A 17,589-nucleotide genomic window follows, 5' to 3' on the forward strand; every position below is an offset into this window, starting at 1 on the left:
TCTTTACAATGAGGCACATAACAATTGCCTGTCAGGAAGACAAATAGAATTGGTTGGATGCCTGGTTATAAGTAATTAATTATAGATGAGATATCATCCATAAAAGAATAGGACATTCTGTCTTTTCTCCTTTCATATACAAGCTGAAATACAATTGGAGTCATTAGCTGGTATACACTAGTAGGTATGGAAAATAGAAATGTCATCCAATTTTCCCTTCACTAAAAATTCCCCAGAATGTTTCCTGAAACTGTGTTCTCCTAACTCCACTAGATGACATTATGACACTTGGACTGACCAGTGAATCCATGTGAATGTGCAGATCATGGGCATGATCAAACTAGGGTACACCATTTCATTTCCATACACTTAATAGAAGTATTAGATTAAGCTTTGATTTGAATAAGCCTATCTAATTTTAGACATGCATACAAGTAGTGCCTCAGATATGAATGAAGATGAGATTACACTGTCAGTATGATGAAGCTTGCTCTCTATTGTATGAGTTTTCTTTGTCATCATAGAGAGGGAGCAAACATTTTTCTCCCCCATAACTGCTCTAAGAAGTCTGTGAAATAATTTAATTCCATAAAGAAGCCAATTATATATATCACACATTGTACAGCTTTGGAACTAATACTGATGCTGCTTGTTAATTTCTAAAAGTTGTTAAATTGCACATTATTTTAATTAAACAAAGTAATCTAACAGGCACTGCAGATGTGACTGGTACGCATTTGAAAACTTTACAGTTCCTCATTCAATATACTCATGCCAGAAATGATGACAATGTGGTGAATAGAGCAATCCAGATGATACAGATCAATAAAGAAGCTTTTTATGAGCAGCCACTGCAGCAAACAGGCACGATGGAGGCATAAGACTATAAAATCGTTTTTTCTTTGAGGTTACAGTTGAGTTTAAAAAAGTGAAACAGGCAGGGTCCATTTTTACTGAAAATCGGTGACAATTAGAAGTGCAAATAAAGGCTTTGGTTTTAACCAAGGGACAGAAGCAAAAACAGGGTGTTTGCAGAGTGTTTTAATCTTAACATTATTAAGTATTAATTCAGTGGTGTTAATATCACTGCTTTTTCCTAAACACTGCAACACACATCCAAGACTGTATAAATGGCTAATTGACTCCTAAAATGTGGACTTCTTGGAAACAAAACTTGATTAATCTTTGAGATTGGTAACAAAGCCCAGTGATTTTTAAAAGAGGTATAGGAAGAAGAGCTTCTCTGTACATTTGCCCTTCCCATGTTCATCAGTGTGGCAAGTATCTTAAAAATTTACACAACTCCGTATCGGCAGGCTGCCAAGTAACTGTTTCACCTCTGTCCTCCCTTGTGTATAAATTCATCTTCCTGTGTATTCTCGTAGACATTTCTCTGTTTCCCTCCAAGAGCAATGCACCTATGCAACTAGCTGGCAGAGCAAGGCAGTTGCTGAGATAGCTGCTGCCAGTTATTGACAGCTTTGGAAAATCAAGGTCATGAACTTGACCTGTGGACTTATTCAATAGGCAGCCAATAAACGGAATAATTAAGCTGAACCAGAGCATTGTGTTTTTTTCTGGCTTCTGTTGCTGAGCAGGTGAGCTACGTTACCCTATGTTACCCACTGCCTGCATTTCCTGAAATGCACAGTCATATATGATTACGGCCAGCTTCTCACTGATAAACAGGACACTGAAAGGTGGAAAAGATTCAGAAAATTTCATGTTGCAGATACTCAGAACACCTTATACTCATATACTCAGAAATGTACTGGAGATAATTCAGATACTCAGAAATAGAAAAAGACTAGAGAAAGCTACTGTGAAACACAGAATTTATGGAATTTTTGAGCTTGAATCTCACTTACACTGAACATTCAAATTTTAAATAAAAATACCCTAGTGGTAATTTGTTGCTTCCTCAGGAATATTACAAGAATGTCATTCTTAGAACCAAGGGGAGAAGTGAAATCCTTTTTCATGGGTGACTGCAATATTTTGAGATCTGATTTCATCTGTACATCAAAGGTCCCAAGGCAATCTCTTATATCACCTTTTCTAGATCTGCCTTTCACTCCCAATTTTGAGTACTCTTAAGAAGGAAGTCAACAAGAAACCAAACAATCCTGTTAAAACAGCCTACTTTCAAACTTCTCATGTGTAGAATATTAAATCTGTAAGAAATTGTCTTTGGTTATCATGCACTTTGCATTGTGCTAACATTATTTATTGGATTATCTCTCTACAAGTCTATACAAATGGTTTGTATATATTGTGCAAAACTAAGAAGAAAGAAAACCAAAACCTCAGAAGGGACTATGACAGAGAAAATATTTCCTTTAGGATAAAGAACTCAATGTAAATATGCTTAAGATACAAGGAGAACACTCAATATAAGGCAAAAGAAAAACATACCTGTGAAAAGCCGATCACCTCTCCATTTTCATCGAGCACGTTGAAATTAATGATCGGACCCTGGACATCAGGATTGCTGAAATCTGTGTCACTGTAAATACGTACTACAGGTGCCCCATTGGCATATTTTAAGGTAGACAGCACATTATAGGTATAATGAGCTAGTGCAAAGGTGTGTTGTTTTATTTTCTTCATTCCACCTACAAAAGAAAAGTCCACACACATATCAGATACCTTATTTTTATGGAAATGTAAAAAAAAAGTAGATTTTTCAGAATAGTACAGTTGGGAGCTTACTAGCACAAAATTGGTAGGTTTTGGTTCCTTTAAATGAATAAACAATTTCCAAATATTTCTTTCCTCATACACAAACTTCAGAAGTACTGTTACACCAAGTATTTATCTGCAATTAATGTACTGGAGAATCTGAAGTTACACTGAAATGGATTCATGTGCATTGCAACATTGATATTTCCAGTCTATACATAACACTAAGATGTTCTGGCACAATTAGTTTGAAAAACAGGTTTTGCTCCAGATTTGGCTCTGCAGGTCATAGGAATGAGGCATCAATCCTAGCACACTGCAGAGAGCAAACTGCTATGTGTAAGATAAAGTAAAAATACTAAAATTCTAAATAAAATGATAAAATAGAGAAATACAGAAATACAGGTCTTAGTCTACAAGGAATTAACTTGAATATCGAAGAAATATTCCTCTAAGCCTGCTCTCTTTTTTTTTTTTTTTTTTTTTTTTTCCCCCAGGAGAAAAAGAATGAGGATGTTGTGAACACCTCACTGAATGCACCCATGCAATTTATTTGCTTGAGAGAAGTTCTGCAGAGAAGTTTTTACAGACCTTGGCCTGGAAAAAAGCATAAAGAGGGGATATGTTGTTGTTGTTCTTTGCCTTTCTTTCTTGATACACTGAGCAGTTTGGAAAAGAGGACTGCACAGATTTCCTGGCAGGTGGAGACCTCTGCTACATCTCTGCTTTCTGAGGGAAGGTTGTGTCTCTGTTAGATGCCCCTATCAAAACAGTTTCTCATTCTCATGCTCAGAGGATATACCATAGGATGATGAACCATGGTCATGTATGGCCTCTGGGATATTTCGATTCTCTGCAGGAAACTAAAACATAAGCCGATGAAGCAGGTTGTGATATTCACTAGTATAAGCCACTGCAAGGAGACCAGCTACTGGGTATGATACTAAATACCATATAAAAAGAGGAATAAGAGCATGATTTAACAGGCAGAAGTCTGTCCATGGAACAAGAAAAGTACAAGTAAACTTCTAAATAAAAACTGAAACCCAATGAATCTGCATCTTTATGGAAGATAATTAGACTATAACAAGATATTTTAAGCAACTAGATATTTTAAGCAACACAGGGAGATGCATGGAAGGCTAACGTGTTTCAACACAATCAAATCTCCACTGAAGAGAGTTGAAGTTTTGTCTGAAAACCCAAAGTGGTTTCTATTATTCATACTATATGTTGCAGTATGATAGCCCTACATCTTGTGAAAAAAAAAAAAAAAAATCTTCAAAAGCCTTGTGAGGCAGAATAGTGTTTTTCTTCCTCAGCTTTAGGCCCAAAGTATTTTCTGTAATGGTATCGTATTTGAGGTATGTGAACATTTCTGCAACTTAAAAAGATGCTTGACATCTTCTTTTACTTCCTTTTTTAAACTGCTTATCTATGAATCTCACAATCTCACACCAACTTATGTGCTTACAATTGTTATAACAGAATACCATTTTATGTATCTGAATTTCTGGAAACTTCTACAGGCTGATATAATTCCCCTTCCTTGGACAGAAATCTGGTCGTTGACCTTTATACATTTACTTGTAAAAGGCATTTATAGATGTATAAAAAGGAACGAAAAAAATAGTTATCTTTCTGCTGACATATAGAAGAATTACAGAAACTTCTGTTATTTCACTCTTCTTGAAGCTTCTATATTGTGTGCTATCTCCTTTAGATAAGTGAGGAGATAAGACAGTGAAAGCATACAAACAGATTAGATATAAGGTGGAAGCACATGTTTCTGTTGCTAAAGAATAATAAAGAGGAATAAGGTATTTAATGAGATTCTAACATATGAAGCACTTTCAAGGAATGTTGCCAGAAGCTAATCAGTACAATTTCTAGATGTTAGCCACAGTAAACTTGGCAGGCATCTCTAGAACACTTTGGTCCAAAAGACAGTTTGTATTTTCAGAGTCTTTGAGAAGATTGCCTAGTAAGAGATGTTCCAGTCATTGTTTGGTAGAAGTTAAGAGCATTGAAATTTAAAAAATGGCTATTTCTCAGCAATTGCCAGAAAGTAGCTGTCTTAAGAGAAGTGGCTGCCTTGTCAGCTTCTGCGATGTCTGTAATCTCCTGATTCAGAGCTTTTCCAAATTGGCAGGAATCTTTTAATGGAAGATTAAACTACTGTCGTCGTGTCTTGTTGAAGAAATCTCTTATTCAGAAATTTCAGTCTCTCATTCACAGCAATCATCCTGCTATCATTTCTATATTGTTTTCAGCCATTCTCTTTTAAAGTTGCTTAATCACATTTCCTTGTTCATTAGTGAGAGGCTGATGAGCCTCTTCATTATTTATTCTGACAAATCCAAATGCAATACCCTGCAGTTGCTTTGCTGCCCCATGATTGGAGAGAGGAAGCAGTGTTGCCAGGGTTCCATATTTTTAAGCAGCAGAATAGGTTGTGATTAGGTCTGATGTCAAAAACCCTGTGAAACAAATGCCAGCAATATGAAGTTTGTTCTGGCAGAAAAAAAAAAAAAAAAAGGGTATATTCGGAAAATAGTTGTGATTTATTTTTATTTTGCTGAACAAAACGATCTGTACCGTCTCCTGCATAAATCCTGTGTGCTTACCTCATCTCCCTCTACCCACTAGGGAAAAAAATACGAGGGAGAGAAAATAAAAAATATCAGAGCAAATCTTTGGCCTCTAACATGACCTGAGGCCTTGCATTATTGCATATAGTCTCACATTTGGGGTGACAGAAGTTAAACTCATTGCTTGACTGAGCCTGTCTGAGGTAAACAAGAAGATAATATTATGGTTGACTTGACATCAATTAGCACGCTGCATGCCTGCATTTTGTCTACTGTCTTTACAGAAACCTGTCTTTATACCTAATGCTTTAGCTCTTGGAGAGTACTTAGAGAATTGTCCCTATCTGCCTGTTTTGGGGCTAAAAACAGCCTAAAGTACACCAGATGAAGTCTATCTAATATTATTTACTGTATTTATGTGTGACACATACAGCATCACGGATGCTCACAGCGCACAATATGCACTCATTAATGGCTTCTTCCTACCGTACAACTGTAAGGATTTCCCTGCATAAATAGAAACTCCTTCATTTCTATGGATTAACATGCCTCTTATTACTTTTGTTCCTGTGTGTACATTCTGAATTTACATCAAGCCAGACACAATCGGATCATTAATTCTTCTCCTAGTTCACACATCAGTTTACACACTATTTGTTGCCACAATGAACATCATATACTTTTGCAGCAGCAAATTATTGAGCAGAAGAGATTGAAAAAGAAAGCTTTTATTTTTGCGTACAAACCTCCTTGCCAAAGTACTGTATTTAACCCACAAAGATGTTGTTAAACCTCATCACCAGAGCTTGCTGCCTATGAAAGCTTTTGGCCCTTTTTTGGAGGCAAATAGAAATGTTCCCTTTCTTCTAACTACAAACAGAGAATAGATATATCCAATAAATACTTCTTTCAGAGTCACATGATTTTAGAGGCACTGCCCAAGGATCTGTTGCTATTATATTCCGAAGCCAGATCAGTTCATTCGAATCAGTAAAGCCCTATTTCTTGGAAACGGCCAAGCGTGGCAACTGCTGAGGATCTACTTGGTCAAAACTCAGAAAGACAGGGGATGAGAACCTATTAAATTGCTATTCCTCACTTTTTTTTTTTTTTTTTTTTTTAAACTAGGAAAATCTGAAAAGGAGAATTCCTCAGGTCTCATTCATGTAGCTGACATCTGTGTGATACTCTGAATTCAGCAGTGGCATGTCAGTAGACCTGCCAGCCACAACTCAGAATTCAAGGTCAGGTTTAACATGCCAAAAGGATTAATTTTAGCTTATAGTAAAAGTATTTGAAGCTCAAGGGAAGAAATTCAGAGAATATTATACTTCATTCAGAAACAAAAACATGTGCAGAGCAGTAAAAGTATACATTTCTGTTCCCTCTTCAGTGCAACAAACTATTATACCAAAATAAATTCCCAGTATTCACAGCAGGGAAACAGTTACCATTTTATTTCCAAGCAAATATGGCACAAAACATGGAAGTCAATAGGAATTCCTGCTTGCTTCCTCTCTTGAGCTGTTTTCTTGGCATCCTTACACCCTGTAAGCTCCCATTCCTCCAGCAGTGATGAGCAGCAAGTTTGCAAAGCAACGAAATTGTCTGAGAGAGAATGTTGTTCCCTACCTTTTTGGCTATGCACACATGTGCCACCTGTTGCGGGATAACCCACAGATAAATTTACAATGCCAGTTTGTCAACTACTTTTCATAGTAGTTGCACGTGTGCATACTCCTATTTACAGAGACTATGGGACGGTTTAATTCTCAGGAAGAGACAAGCAAGTTACCACACATTTACAAGTGGGTAAGAACAGTGCATTCAAGCTGTGCAAGATGCACGACTGGCACCAAGGTACTCTAAACCCACTGCCTGGCTTCTGTTGATAAATTCTTGTATTTGTATGGCCTCTTATTATCTGTTTATTATATTCAAAATAGAGTAAGATTTTATTTTTCCAGTGGAATTTTATCTATGGCATTTTATCTAATCAGAGAAATAGAGATACGAGATACAGCTGACCACTAAGTATTCAATGTAGAATACTTTTGAGGTAGCATAGCCCTAGTTTTGTATTGTATAAGTGGCAAACATGTAATGGCATACATTACAAAACGGCAAACAATCTCCTATCTGAAGCAACTAGAATTTCAGTAGCTCCAATGTTCAAATGTTAGTTCTTCCTGAAAGACCTGTAGATAGGCAGGCATATGTCAACATCTGTAAAAGATTTTGAATAAAGAGATTAAGATAAAGAAGAGACTGAAATTGAGCCTCTAGAATGAAAGCTCTGGTGCTTCAGAGTTTTCAGGCTGCACTCAGGAACCTCTGTGATCTGCATCCAAACACATTTCTTATCTTTCTTATTATGAGAAATTAAATACTGGAGATAAAGAAGAAGGGAGCCATAAATCACATATACTGTTATTTTTCTAACTTACTGGGAAAAGAAAAACACAGTTGAAGCTTAAGTGAACAAATTCTCTGTTATTCCAGTACATCCAAACTCACATATATCTTTGGATAAGAAAGAGATCAGCGTGATTCATTATTCTTCAGCATAACCTAACAGACAGCAATGAGGCAGAGAAATGATGAGCTGAAATCTCATCAAACCAACGAGCAGGGAGTGAAACAAAGATGTAGCCACCTCCTAATAAATCCCAAATAAGACAGATCAGCATGTGGGACCCATGAGTCAATGTGCTAATGAAGCCATGGAACCTGCAAATCCTGTCAAGCATTTGGACTACTTCCTCCCCTTCCTCCAAGAAGCATACATCAAGATTCATTTCTGAGCCTTTTTTTTTTTTTTTTTTGTGTTCTTTTATGTGTAGCACTGAATGTCTCTGACTGAAGTCTGTCACCTATTTAGCGTTATTCTCCCAGAGAACATTGCTTGAGGATGAACTCAGGAATGATAGTTTCATATATCTCCTTTGCAAATTTGAGTGTTTTGGCTTTAAACCATATTAAACGATATATTCTAACCACTGCTGTTTTTCAGCAATCCTGTTTCAAACAGAACACTTCACACTGGAAAATTAAATACCCGTATTATGATCCAACCCCCTATACCCAAACTGCAACCCTGAAATGTGATAAATACAGAAATAAAAGAGTAAATAATAATCAAATATCAAGAAACTTAAGAAACCTTGATCACTTGTTCTTTAGCAGAGCCCCTATATTCATTAATAAAACTATTAATTATTCACATTCCCGATGGACTTTTTTTCTGAATTATGAGAACAGCTGTCCTAGATCAGGCCAAATCGAGCTACCACCTGTCTCTCAGAGTGAGGAGTAACAGATGCCTAGGGAAAAGATATATGAACAACAGCAACAAAAAATGTAACTTCTAAGCAGACAATATTGATGGATTAAATAAACAGAATATAAACACAAAAATACATTGCAATGAGCTTACAGATGGGCTAACAGCAACTAAAAATTACTTTTGTAAACATACTAAGGACATAAAAGCCCCTTATGGAACTTAAAAATTAAAATGGATACATTGACATTTCCTTGGACTCAACAGAAATGAGCTCTTCTAATTTAACACCATTTCAATATTGGTCATAACAGTTAGCAAATTTAGTTCATTAAAACTCAACATAAAACACTGTAACTGGCATATCAGCAAATTCATAAAACCATCCATCATTCATCCTCACAGAAAATGTGTAAGGCCCGGACAGATTGCAAAACCCTTATTCACACTGACTCACAGGAACAGTCCAATCAACTTGATCTATAAAGTATGTGTAATAAAAATTGATTTCAGTAGTGCAAAGTGGGGTTGATCAGGACCGCTTCTGCAACTGAGGTGACTGCACTGTGAGCAAGAAGGTAAAAATCTTTGTCCCCATATGTAGCTGGCAGGCCGAAAGGACGTGATTACAGAATCACAGAATCACAGAATCACAGAATATTCTCCCCCTCTACCCCACCCCTTGTGACTGAGACCCTACTCGGAGCCCTGCATTCAGCTCTGTGGCCCCCAGCACAAGAAGGACACGGGCCTGTTAGAGCAAGTCCAGAGGAGGGTCATGAGGATGATCAGAGGGCTGGAGCACCTGTGCTGTGGAGACAGGCTGAGGGAGTTGGGGTTGTTCAGCCTGGTGAAGAGAAGGCTCCAAAGAATCTTAAACGGCCTTACACAGGGACAGACTTTATCAGGGAGTGTAGTGACAGGACAAGGGTAATGGTGTAAACTGAAAACAGGTAGATTTATATTAGATATAAGGAAGAAATTCTTCGCTCAGAGGGTGGTGAGTCTCTGGCACGGGTTGCCCAGGAAGGCTGTGGATGCCCCATCCCTGGAGGTGCTCAAGGCCAGGCTGGATGAGGCTTTGGGCAACCTGGTCTGGTGGGAGGTGTCCCTGCCTGTGGCTGGGGGGTTGGAATTAGATAATATTTAAGGTCACTTCCAAACCAAACTATTCTATGATTCTATGATCTCATTTCCAGAAAAACCCTATATCTTACCATGCAGATATTATAGCAGGGTTTTTTCTCTTTTCCTGAAATTATAATGTAACAAAAAGATCACAGAAAAAGGAAATTTTAACCATGAAACTATTGTCTGTCTTGCAAAATCAGTGTCTAGGCTGAAATTTTAGATGGACTCTTGTAACTCAGTCAGATACTTACAGTGCATCCAAAATGGAGAGCCATATTACACTTTCAACACTACTAAATCCATGGAGAATTCAATGAGTAATAAGGGGACCTTTTACTCTCTCAACACTAATTCTTTGCATAATAGCTTAAATCCTTTTATTCTCCTCCTTCTCCCACACCATCTCAATAGTTTAAGACTGTGGGAAGCAACTGCTTAATCCTCTATTCAGAATGTTATTCTGAAACCAAACATGAAACACATATTCGGTGTTTATCTTAATGAACAGAAGGCTCTTTGATGCCCCATCTCCCACTTCTTTCAAGCAGCTAATTCATGCTCTGTTTTTATACGGTGAGGGAAGCTAGAAGTCTTTGTTCCAAATAAAATGAGCAGAATATTCTGAAAGAAGCAGCTCCTCATTTTCAAGCATATTCATCATAATGAGGAATATTTTTCCTTTAAAAAAAAATAAAAAAAATTCTCTGGAATAGTATGGGAGAGGAGATGTACATGCCAGCTGGGTGGCTTGCTTTTAGTCTGTTTTAATTACAGGTACAATTCAATTTGAGTTAACTGCTTGTTAGACTGAAAACTAATAATTCAAATCTGCTCCAGGTAAGAGACATTTGATTTACTGCTCGCTTTTGTTATGAGATTACCTTTTTGAGTGTGTGTGTCTATGCATGTGTGTATGCATGTGTGTGTGGGGGGTGTCATTTTTTTCCCATTCTGTTAGCCCAAGCTATACTCTCAGCGGATGAAATCATTTCAGGGTAACTTTTCAAACCAAAACGCCAGCAACATAAAAGATGAGAGGACTGGGGAGGCTTTCTTAGAAAGGCAGAGCGTTTTGCACATCTTATGGAAGCCACATTCAAACTGGATCCCCAGCGTGCTGGATAACATGAGCCCACAAAGGTTTTGGCGAGAACAGCAGACCCATCGCTGAAAGCAGTGATTTATGTGGTGCTTGTGCTTTACCTCTAAAGGCTTTATATCCCAAGGTTTTTCTCAGTCCAACAGAACAACTTCTGCATGTGATCGTCATCTAAAGGACAAAGCGTAAAAGAAGCTTGTACTATAAAAGCACATAAATTCTCCTGGTAGCTGTTGAATGTAGCATGCAGGCCTGTTTTCTGTTGTATTATAAAAGTGGCTCTGTCCTTTGCTTAATGGAGCCTGCTACACAAAATTCCTTGAAGTCAGCAGGAGCAAGCTTTACTACTGCTTCTTGCCGGATGTTTTCGACACTAAACATCTGGACTACCAATATAAGGCAAGGCTACACTCTTGGGGATTTAGAAAACATAAGATGGGGCAGTGAGTTGTATGTTTCAAGGTCAGTAAAACTAAATCAGTGCTGACTTCACATGAAATAGTATTTACTTATTTACTTGAGTCAGCCACAACTTTCTATTCACCTTAACATGGTAGGAGGAACAGCTTTCTCATCTTGTGCTCAGCCAAAAGCTATGGTACCATCAGGTCCGCAGCTAAATGCAATTCTTCCCTCAGATAACTTTTCTAGAAGACCCAGTCATCAGTACTGCTTGAAGGTCTCATGAATTTCTAATGGCCCAGCAGTTTTGTGTTTTCTGATTTTTTTTTCTTCTCCTGAGGGGAGCTGCAGACCAACGGAGACAAACAGCTTGCATCAAAATTAAGCTGAATATAAAGAAATGACTTAATGTATTTTCATAGGAAGAAATCTCTCCCTCTGCATCAAAACAAGCCTTTACAACATTCCAGAAACCCAGCCAGCTTCTGTCTTTTTCTTCCTAAGATGGCAGATCCTAATCAAAAGCCTTGCTGGGATACAAATCAGTTCTGTTTCAAAGCTCACCATGCCTGCATTAGGTGGAGAAGAACGGGTCATCATATGCTCAAATTATCCTACTGGTTCGACTCTTACCTTCCTACAGGTTTTACATTAGTGATCCTTTTAACATCACATTTCTGGAATCTCTTTGTGGGTGAAACACTTTGATGCCCAAGGCAGCATATTGATTTCCATTCCACATTTTTCCTGTCTGATAACATTGGCTGGACATTCTCCCTCCTTTGCTGTGGCAATCTCCAGTGCAGGGCTGTGGCTGCCAGTGTAGGAAGTAGTGCAGATGCTGTATGTCTGCTCTTATGCAGATCTGCATCCCACTCTTTCTTAGGCTCCTCAGAGCTTGCCCATCACAACAATACAGGAAATACCACAAATTTATTTAATTAAAGCAAGAAATTATACACAGAAAAAGTTCCGTCAATAAATTCTAAGGTATGATTTTCACTAGTGATGAAGTAAGGAAAAAATACACTTTTTTTTTTTTTTTTTCTTTTTTTTGCATTTTGTATCTGTAACCATCAGAAATATTTAAAGTTGGTAAAATAAGCTCTAGCCTTTTTTATTAATATATCAAGCTTGTCCTTAATGAAATTTTGGATTTTTTCTTGATAATAATTTTCTGATGCTTTGCCTTCTATTTGGCATTTTCAGACTAGGTCTCTGCTGTGTAATGTTACTACAATAATAACTACCATGGAGGAAACAGACAATGTCATTCATGAAATAGAGGCCATATAACAGCTACAACAAATTCTAAAAACTGCTTTGACATTTTCATCATTAGATGCCTTAATCATAACAAAGCACATAGTCAATATTGAAAAGCACCCAGAATTCTTGGGCCTCGTCCTAAACTGAATCATATCAGGACCAGCCTGAAGCTTTCTGAACAGGCAAATGCTGTTTTAATAAATATCTGGTTTAACACCACGAGCTAAGCAGTTCAAGAACCTCTGAATTCTTTAATGTTTTTTACTGCCACTTTTGTCGACTCACCCCCAGGTCACAGCATTAATTCCTCTTCACATCACTCGCTGTTCTTGTGGGGACCAGAGGGTGAGCTGGTGGTTTTTTTCTCTGCCTGGATATGCCAGGCTCATTCAGATGTCTTTAAGTTTATTGGCAAGATTTGTGAGATGTGTGAACACGCATAATATTTCACAGACTGTGAAAGGAAAAACTGAGAGAAAAAATGGCTACTTCCATAACTTTGCACACTCAACAGATTTGAGCAATGATGTTACAGTCCCAACCTCACTTCTCAAGGGCTCGTTCAAGAAAAGTGAGATGCCAGTACTTCTTAAAGCACAGCCACTGCTGTGGGACACCCAGAGCCTGCACCTCTGCTTTTATAAGGAGAATATCCTACAGCGTTAGCTGGCATCAATTAACTTTTGACAGGTTGTCATCACATTGCTCATTCCTATGAGTTTTTGAAATCCACTGCACCTAAAATGCTGTGTGCTCTCCGAGTGGGTTGATAAATAATAACACAGTGAGCTAGAAAAAGAGTGGACATCTGTAATTCTGTAAGAACAGGGTAGGCTTTTTAATCAATTGCAAGTTTAGTGTGCAGATGCTACAAAGAAGATGAAGAGAAACCTGAGGCAGAAAGTATGAATATTATAAAGTAATTTATTTTAGTTTTTGCTTCTGTCCAAAGACTGTGAATAGTGTTCTTCGTAAAGAATTAGCCACTCTTGGTATTACATCAGCTGTGATAAACTGTAACACCATAAATCACTCAGAATCTGTGCTTCAGACTCAGCTGAGAAGAGCTGAAGTATTTCAAGACATGAGTAATTCTTATGTGTACCACTTGCTGTCTCACGTTGTAAATCAAGATCTGCAGCCAACTGGGGATCTGCCTCTAAAGGCAGAATTACTGCAGACAGGGTTAAAAGAAAACACTGAGCCAAGGCAGGCATCAGTGAAGGACAAAAACTCTGAGGGGAGTGCTGCCAAGGAGGAGAAGGCAGGCCACAGGCCCTCAGGAAAGCCTGGCCTTCTGGCACAGTGACCCCTTAACACCTCAGCTTGGCAGAAGCCAGGGAAAAAGTGTGGGCTGCTGCTGGTGTGTCAAGTGAGGGCCTTCCTCGGTATGGTGTGAACACATAATGGCTTCAATAAAACCATTTTCCCCATTGTTCCCATTCCAGCTATTTTTAACAACAGCAAGGCTATAGAAAGGAAGGTCCATATTGAGGCATCATCCAAGAACTTCCCTTTTCAGGTGAGAAGGAGAAGATAAGATGGCAGTGGTTCCTGTCCCACCAAGCAGGGATGAAGCTACAACCCTACCTAACACTTCCCTGTTTCCTTGGCGCTCTCAAGTTTTGGAATGCTATTTGTTACCTCCAGACACTACATTACTATATGGTACGATGGGATACTGCTATACAGGCTCTTCTACAAGATCCACTCAGGCTGGTCAACAATATTTAAGATGTTACAGATCACCCTCAGGGATACTGAAGGTCAAACTTGGAAACACAGGTCCTTTTGCATTTTCTGTCTGTTTACTATTATCTGCTATATAGTTCTTTCTTTTTTTTTGATGCATTGTATTTGCCAAAGACATTTAGAATGCAGAAAAAGGCCACTTTTATTATTTGATAAATGTAAATATGCGGATTACAGATCGGGCATTACCAAGGAACAAATTAATTTAAGGAAATAAACACACAGATAATCCCTGCTATTTTCTTTTTCATTCTTGCCCCACCAACGAAAAGTGCAGTCCTGCTATTATAAATGAAAAGTATGACCATGAAAAGAGCTTCATATTTAAAGCATTACGAAATGATGATCTTTGGAAATGAACCGTAAGTGTATATGGCTACTACGCCTAACAGACACTGAGTATTATTACTGTCAGCAAAGAAGGTTGACACAGGCTTAGCTGCATGACCTTTAGCTGCACAGAGATGCTGCACAACATGAGATATGCAAATTCCATAACATAAAGAAAAGAATCTGTTTTATTACCTCAGCCGTTATGCAAAAGCAGAATTTCTTGAATTACAAAAACTTGCTGTTAAAATATGTTTTTAAAATTTTCATTTACACAACAGTCTAATAACAAAAGATCCAAATAAATAATATCACTGTATATTTAAAATTAGCCAAGACACTTCCTTAGGCAGTCCGAGATATTAACAACAGGTACTGTTAGTCAGAGCATATACTGGATACCAACACTCAGTTCTCCTAGTTTATATAGCTACGGAGTCTTTAGCACGTTACAGGACCTTATAACCATTCACAGAATGTGAACAAGAAAGTTCTCATGGTATTATTTATCACTTAGAAAGAAGCAACAGACTCATACTCTTAAAAAAATTGTGATTAGTCTCCTGTATCTATAAAACTTCCTAAAACAAAGAATAACCAAGTAATTTAAAAATATCTGCAACCAATAAATGTTCATCTAATACTGTGGTTTTTTTTTTCTACCTTGAAGGATGGTTAGATCAGTACATGAGACAAATTGAATATCTTCCATCACACATGAGACTCCATCTTAGATAACCTTGTCTGGGCTTAGCCTCTTACCAAAGCAGTTGAGAGCCCTGTTTCACAGTTTAAATGACTCAGTCATTTTAAAGATTATTATTTAGCCTATTTCATTTATTAGGTGGCTTTGTGAAATAGTTATTTTCTTTTGAACTAACCTAGAAGGGTTATTTCAGGCTGTCCATGCTTCTAATATTTTTAGAATCAATCTTTCTGGTCTGACAAGACCTCTGGTGGTCTTAACTCTATACTAGATGATCCTACAGGAACTGTATCACCCTACTGTGGTAGTTCTTGAAAAATATAAGACACTTAATTCAAAGCAGCAGCTAGCTTCAGACCAATTAGGACTGCAGTGATTAATCAAACTGTTCAAACATTTGACTGCAAACCCAAGAGGAAAAATTTGGTAATTATTAAGTGTGAATTTAAATGCATGGGAATGCATTTAAACACTGCAGGTATCAAATATTCATGTGAGTGCATTTCATGCAGAACTAGCATATTCATTTACCTCCTTGAAACTCGTCTGCCTTCTTGCATATTTCAGGATATAGGGGAAAAGCAATATGCAAAGGATTTGTCCTGTTTCATTTTATGAACAACATAACAATACAACAATATTTGGTGGGTTCCAACTCACAAAATCTTTTAGTGGAACTCAGTGCAATTTTCCAAGGACCTCCACAATCATTTTTAAGAGTTCAAGAACATCTTCAATGTTTACTGCAATGGTTTGAATTTACGGAGCAGTTTTCAACAAAAGAATTTTACTAAATCACTGAGCCAAAAAGGCAACTGCTAGCCCATCAACCTTGGTGTGTCATTCTATTTTGGGGTGTTCTGAAGTGGCACCATGCTCTCAGATGAAGCATTTATCAGATAAAATCAGACTGGATGGTGACATTGCATCTCTTCATGTTTTCTATTAATTTCATTTCCCACTATGACACTCACTGGAGAGCTTTCTCTAATAAGAAGGCGTCAACACAACAATGAAGAGAGATCAGGGAGATGCAGGATAAGCTGGTATTTTGTGGCCATGGAAGGCAGTCAACTTGAGCTCCCTAGGAGTGACACAGGAGTACTGACAGCTACATCGCAAGTCCTTTTTCGGCACATTGCTGAAAGTTCAATGGTCTAGAGCTGGTCTGGTCAGCAATTTTGTTTTTTCTTGTTTTCTCACCTACTTTTTAGACCATGCTCTCTTGCCAGTGTATGAGGAGGTTTAGCAGGTGGCATATCTCTCTCTCTCTGTATTCTTTCTAACCGTATTGTGTTCTACCATTATTATTATTCTTAATTCTTTCTAACTACTCTAATATCCCAACCTTCACATGTCATGAAAAGTTAGAGAAAACCTAGCTTTTGCCCTTGAGAGACTCTCTAGCTGTCTCAAGTTCTTCTGTCTCACATGCAAGCTCAAGACGTATGTTTCACAGGAATAAGACACCCCTCATAAAACTTGAGAATACACAGATAGATAAATACAAGTTGACTCAAGCCCTTCTTTCCTTCTCAGTCTCTAAACTTTGAAGAGATGATTAATATACTCATGTTATGATGAATTACATGATTTTTGTAGGACAGTAGAAATGGCAAAGTTGGAACACTTCGGATGTCTTAAACATAAAAAAAGTAAAGGTAAAAGGAAGGTATTACGATTTAAATGGTCAGAAACATTACAACTTTATGGTCCTGCCCAGACTTTGCTCATCCATTAGATCAAACCAATCAATCAATCAATCCAAAAAAAAAGTTTACTTTTTGAGGCCTTGACAATACAGGTCTTGTCATATATACTTGTTATGGTCCTTTTTCCCTTTCTTTTCCACAATGATGCTGTCAAGTTCAGTATGTGATTTACTGCAAAACCCTAGATCCTTCTCTATCAAAGCAGATAACAAGATGTGTTGGAAGCAAGACAGCATGTTGATTATTTCTGACTAAAAGTTGAATCTTGAAAGCTCGCTTTTTTCAACAGCCTGACAGCAATCACAGCCTTTATTTTATTCTGCAACCAACCAACCAAACTTTGACCCAACTCATATCTGCATTTTCTTGTTACATACAAGTTCCAACATGATGGATTAAATTGTTTCCCACATCCTACCCAGCTTTTCCTCTTCCCTCATATCCACTACTCTTTATGGATAATACTCACTGAAATTGGATATATATGATTTGTTCATAATTTTATTCAAAGACATTCTATAAGACAGAAGCTAAATACATCACTATATTTCTCTGCTATTTTTGCTTTTTGACTTCACTGATATTAGTTTCCACCACAGATTTTTTTCCCTTGATCTACACATACAGAAGAG

The 17,589-nt window shown here is 37.6% G+C and overlaps 1 protein-coding gene across 7 annotated transcripts in view; it reads right to left on the minus strand.

Annotated features, from left to right (window-relative positions):
* MOCOS (molybdenum cofactor sulfurase) overlaps nt 1-17,589 on the minus strand; it is a 274,042-nt gene that overhangs the window by 51,048 nt on the left and 205,405 nt on the right. For all 7 annotated transcript variants that reach the window (XM_084509001.1, XM_084509002.1, XM_084508998.1 and 4 more), the window contains one exon: nt 2,416-2,615. In XM_084509001.1, coding sequence (XP_084365127.1) covers nt 2,416-2,615 — 200 coding nt within the window. The remainder of the gene's footprint in view (nt 1-2,415; nt 2,616-17,589) is intronic.

This window comes from Aythya ferina (assembly GCF_964211825.1).
Source record: "Aythya ferina genome assembly, chromosome: 2".
In the NCBI taxonomy this organism is placed as follows: domain Eukaryota; kingdom Metazoa; phylum Chordata; class Aves; order Anseriformes; family Anatidae; genus Aythya; species Aythya ferina.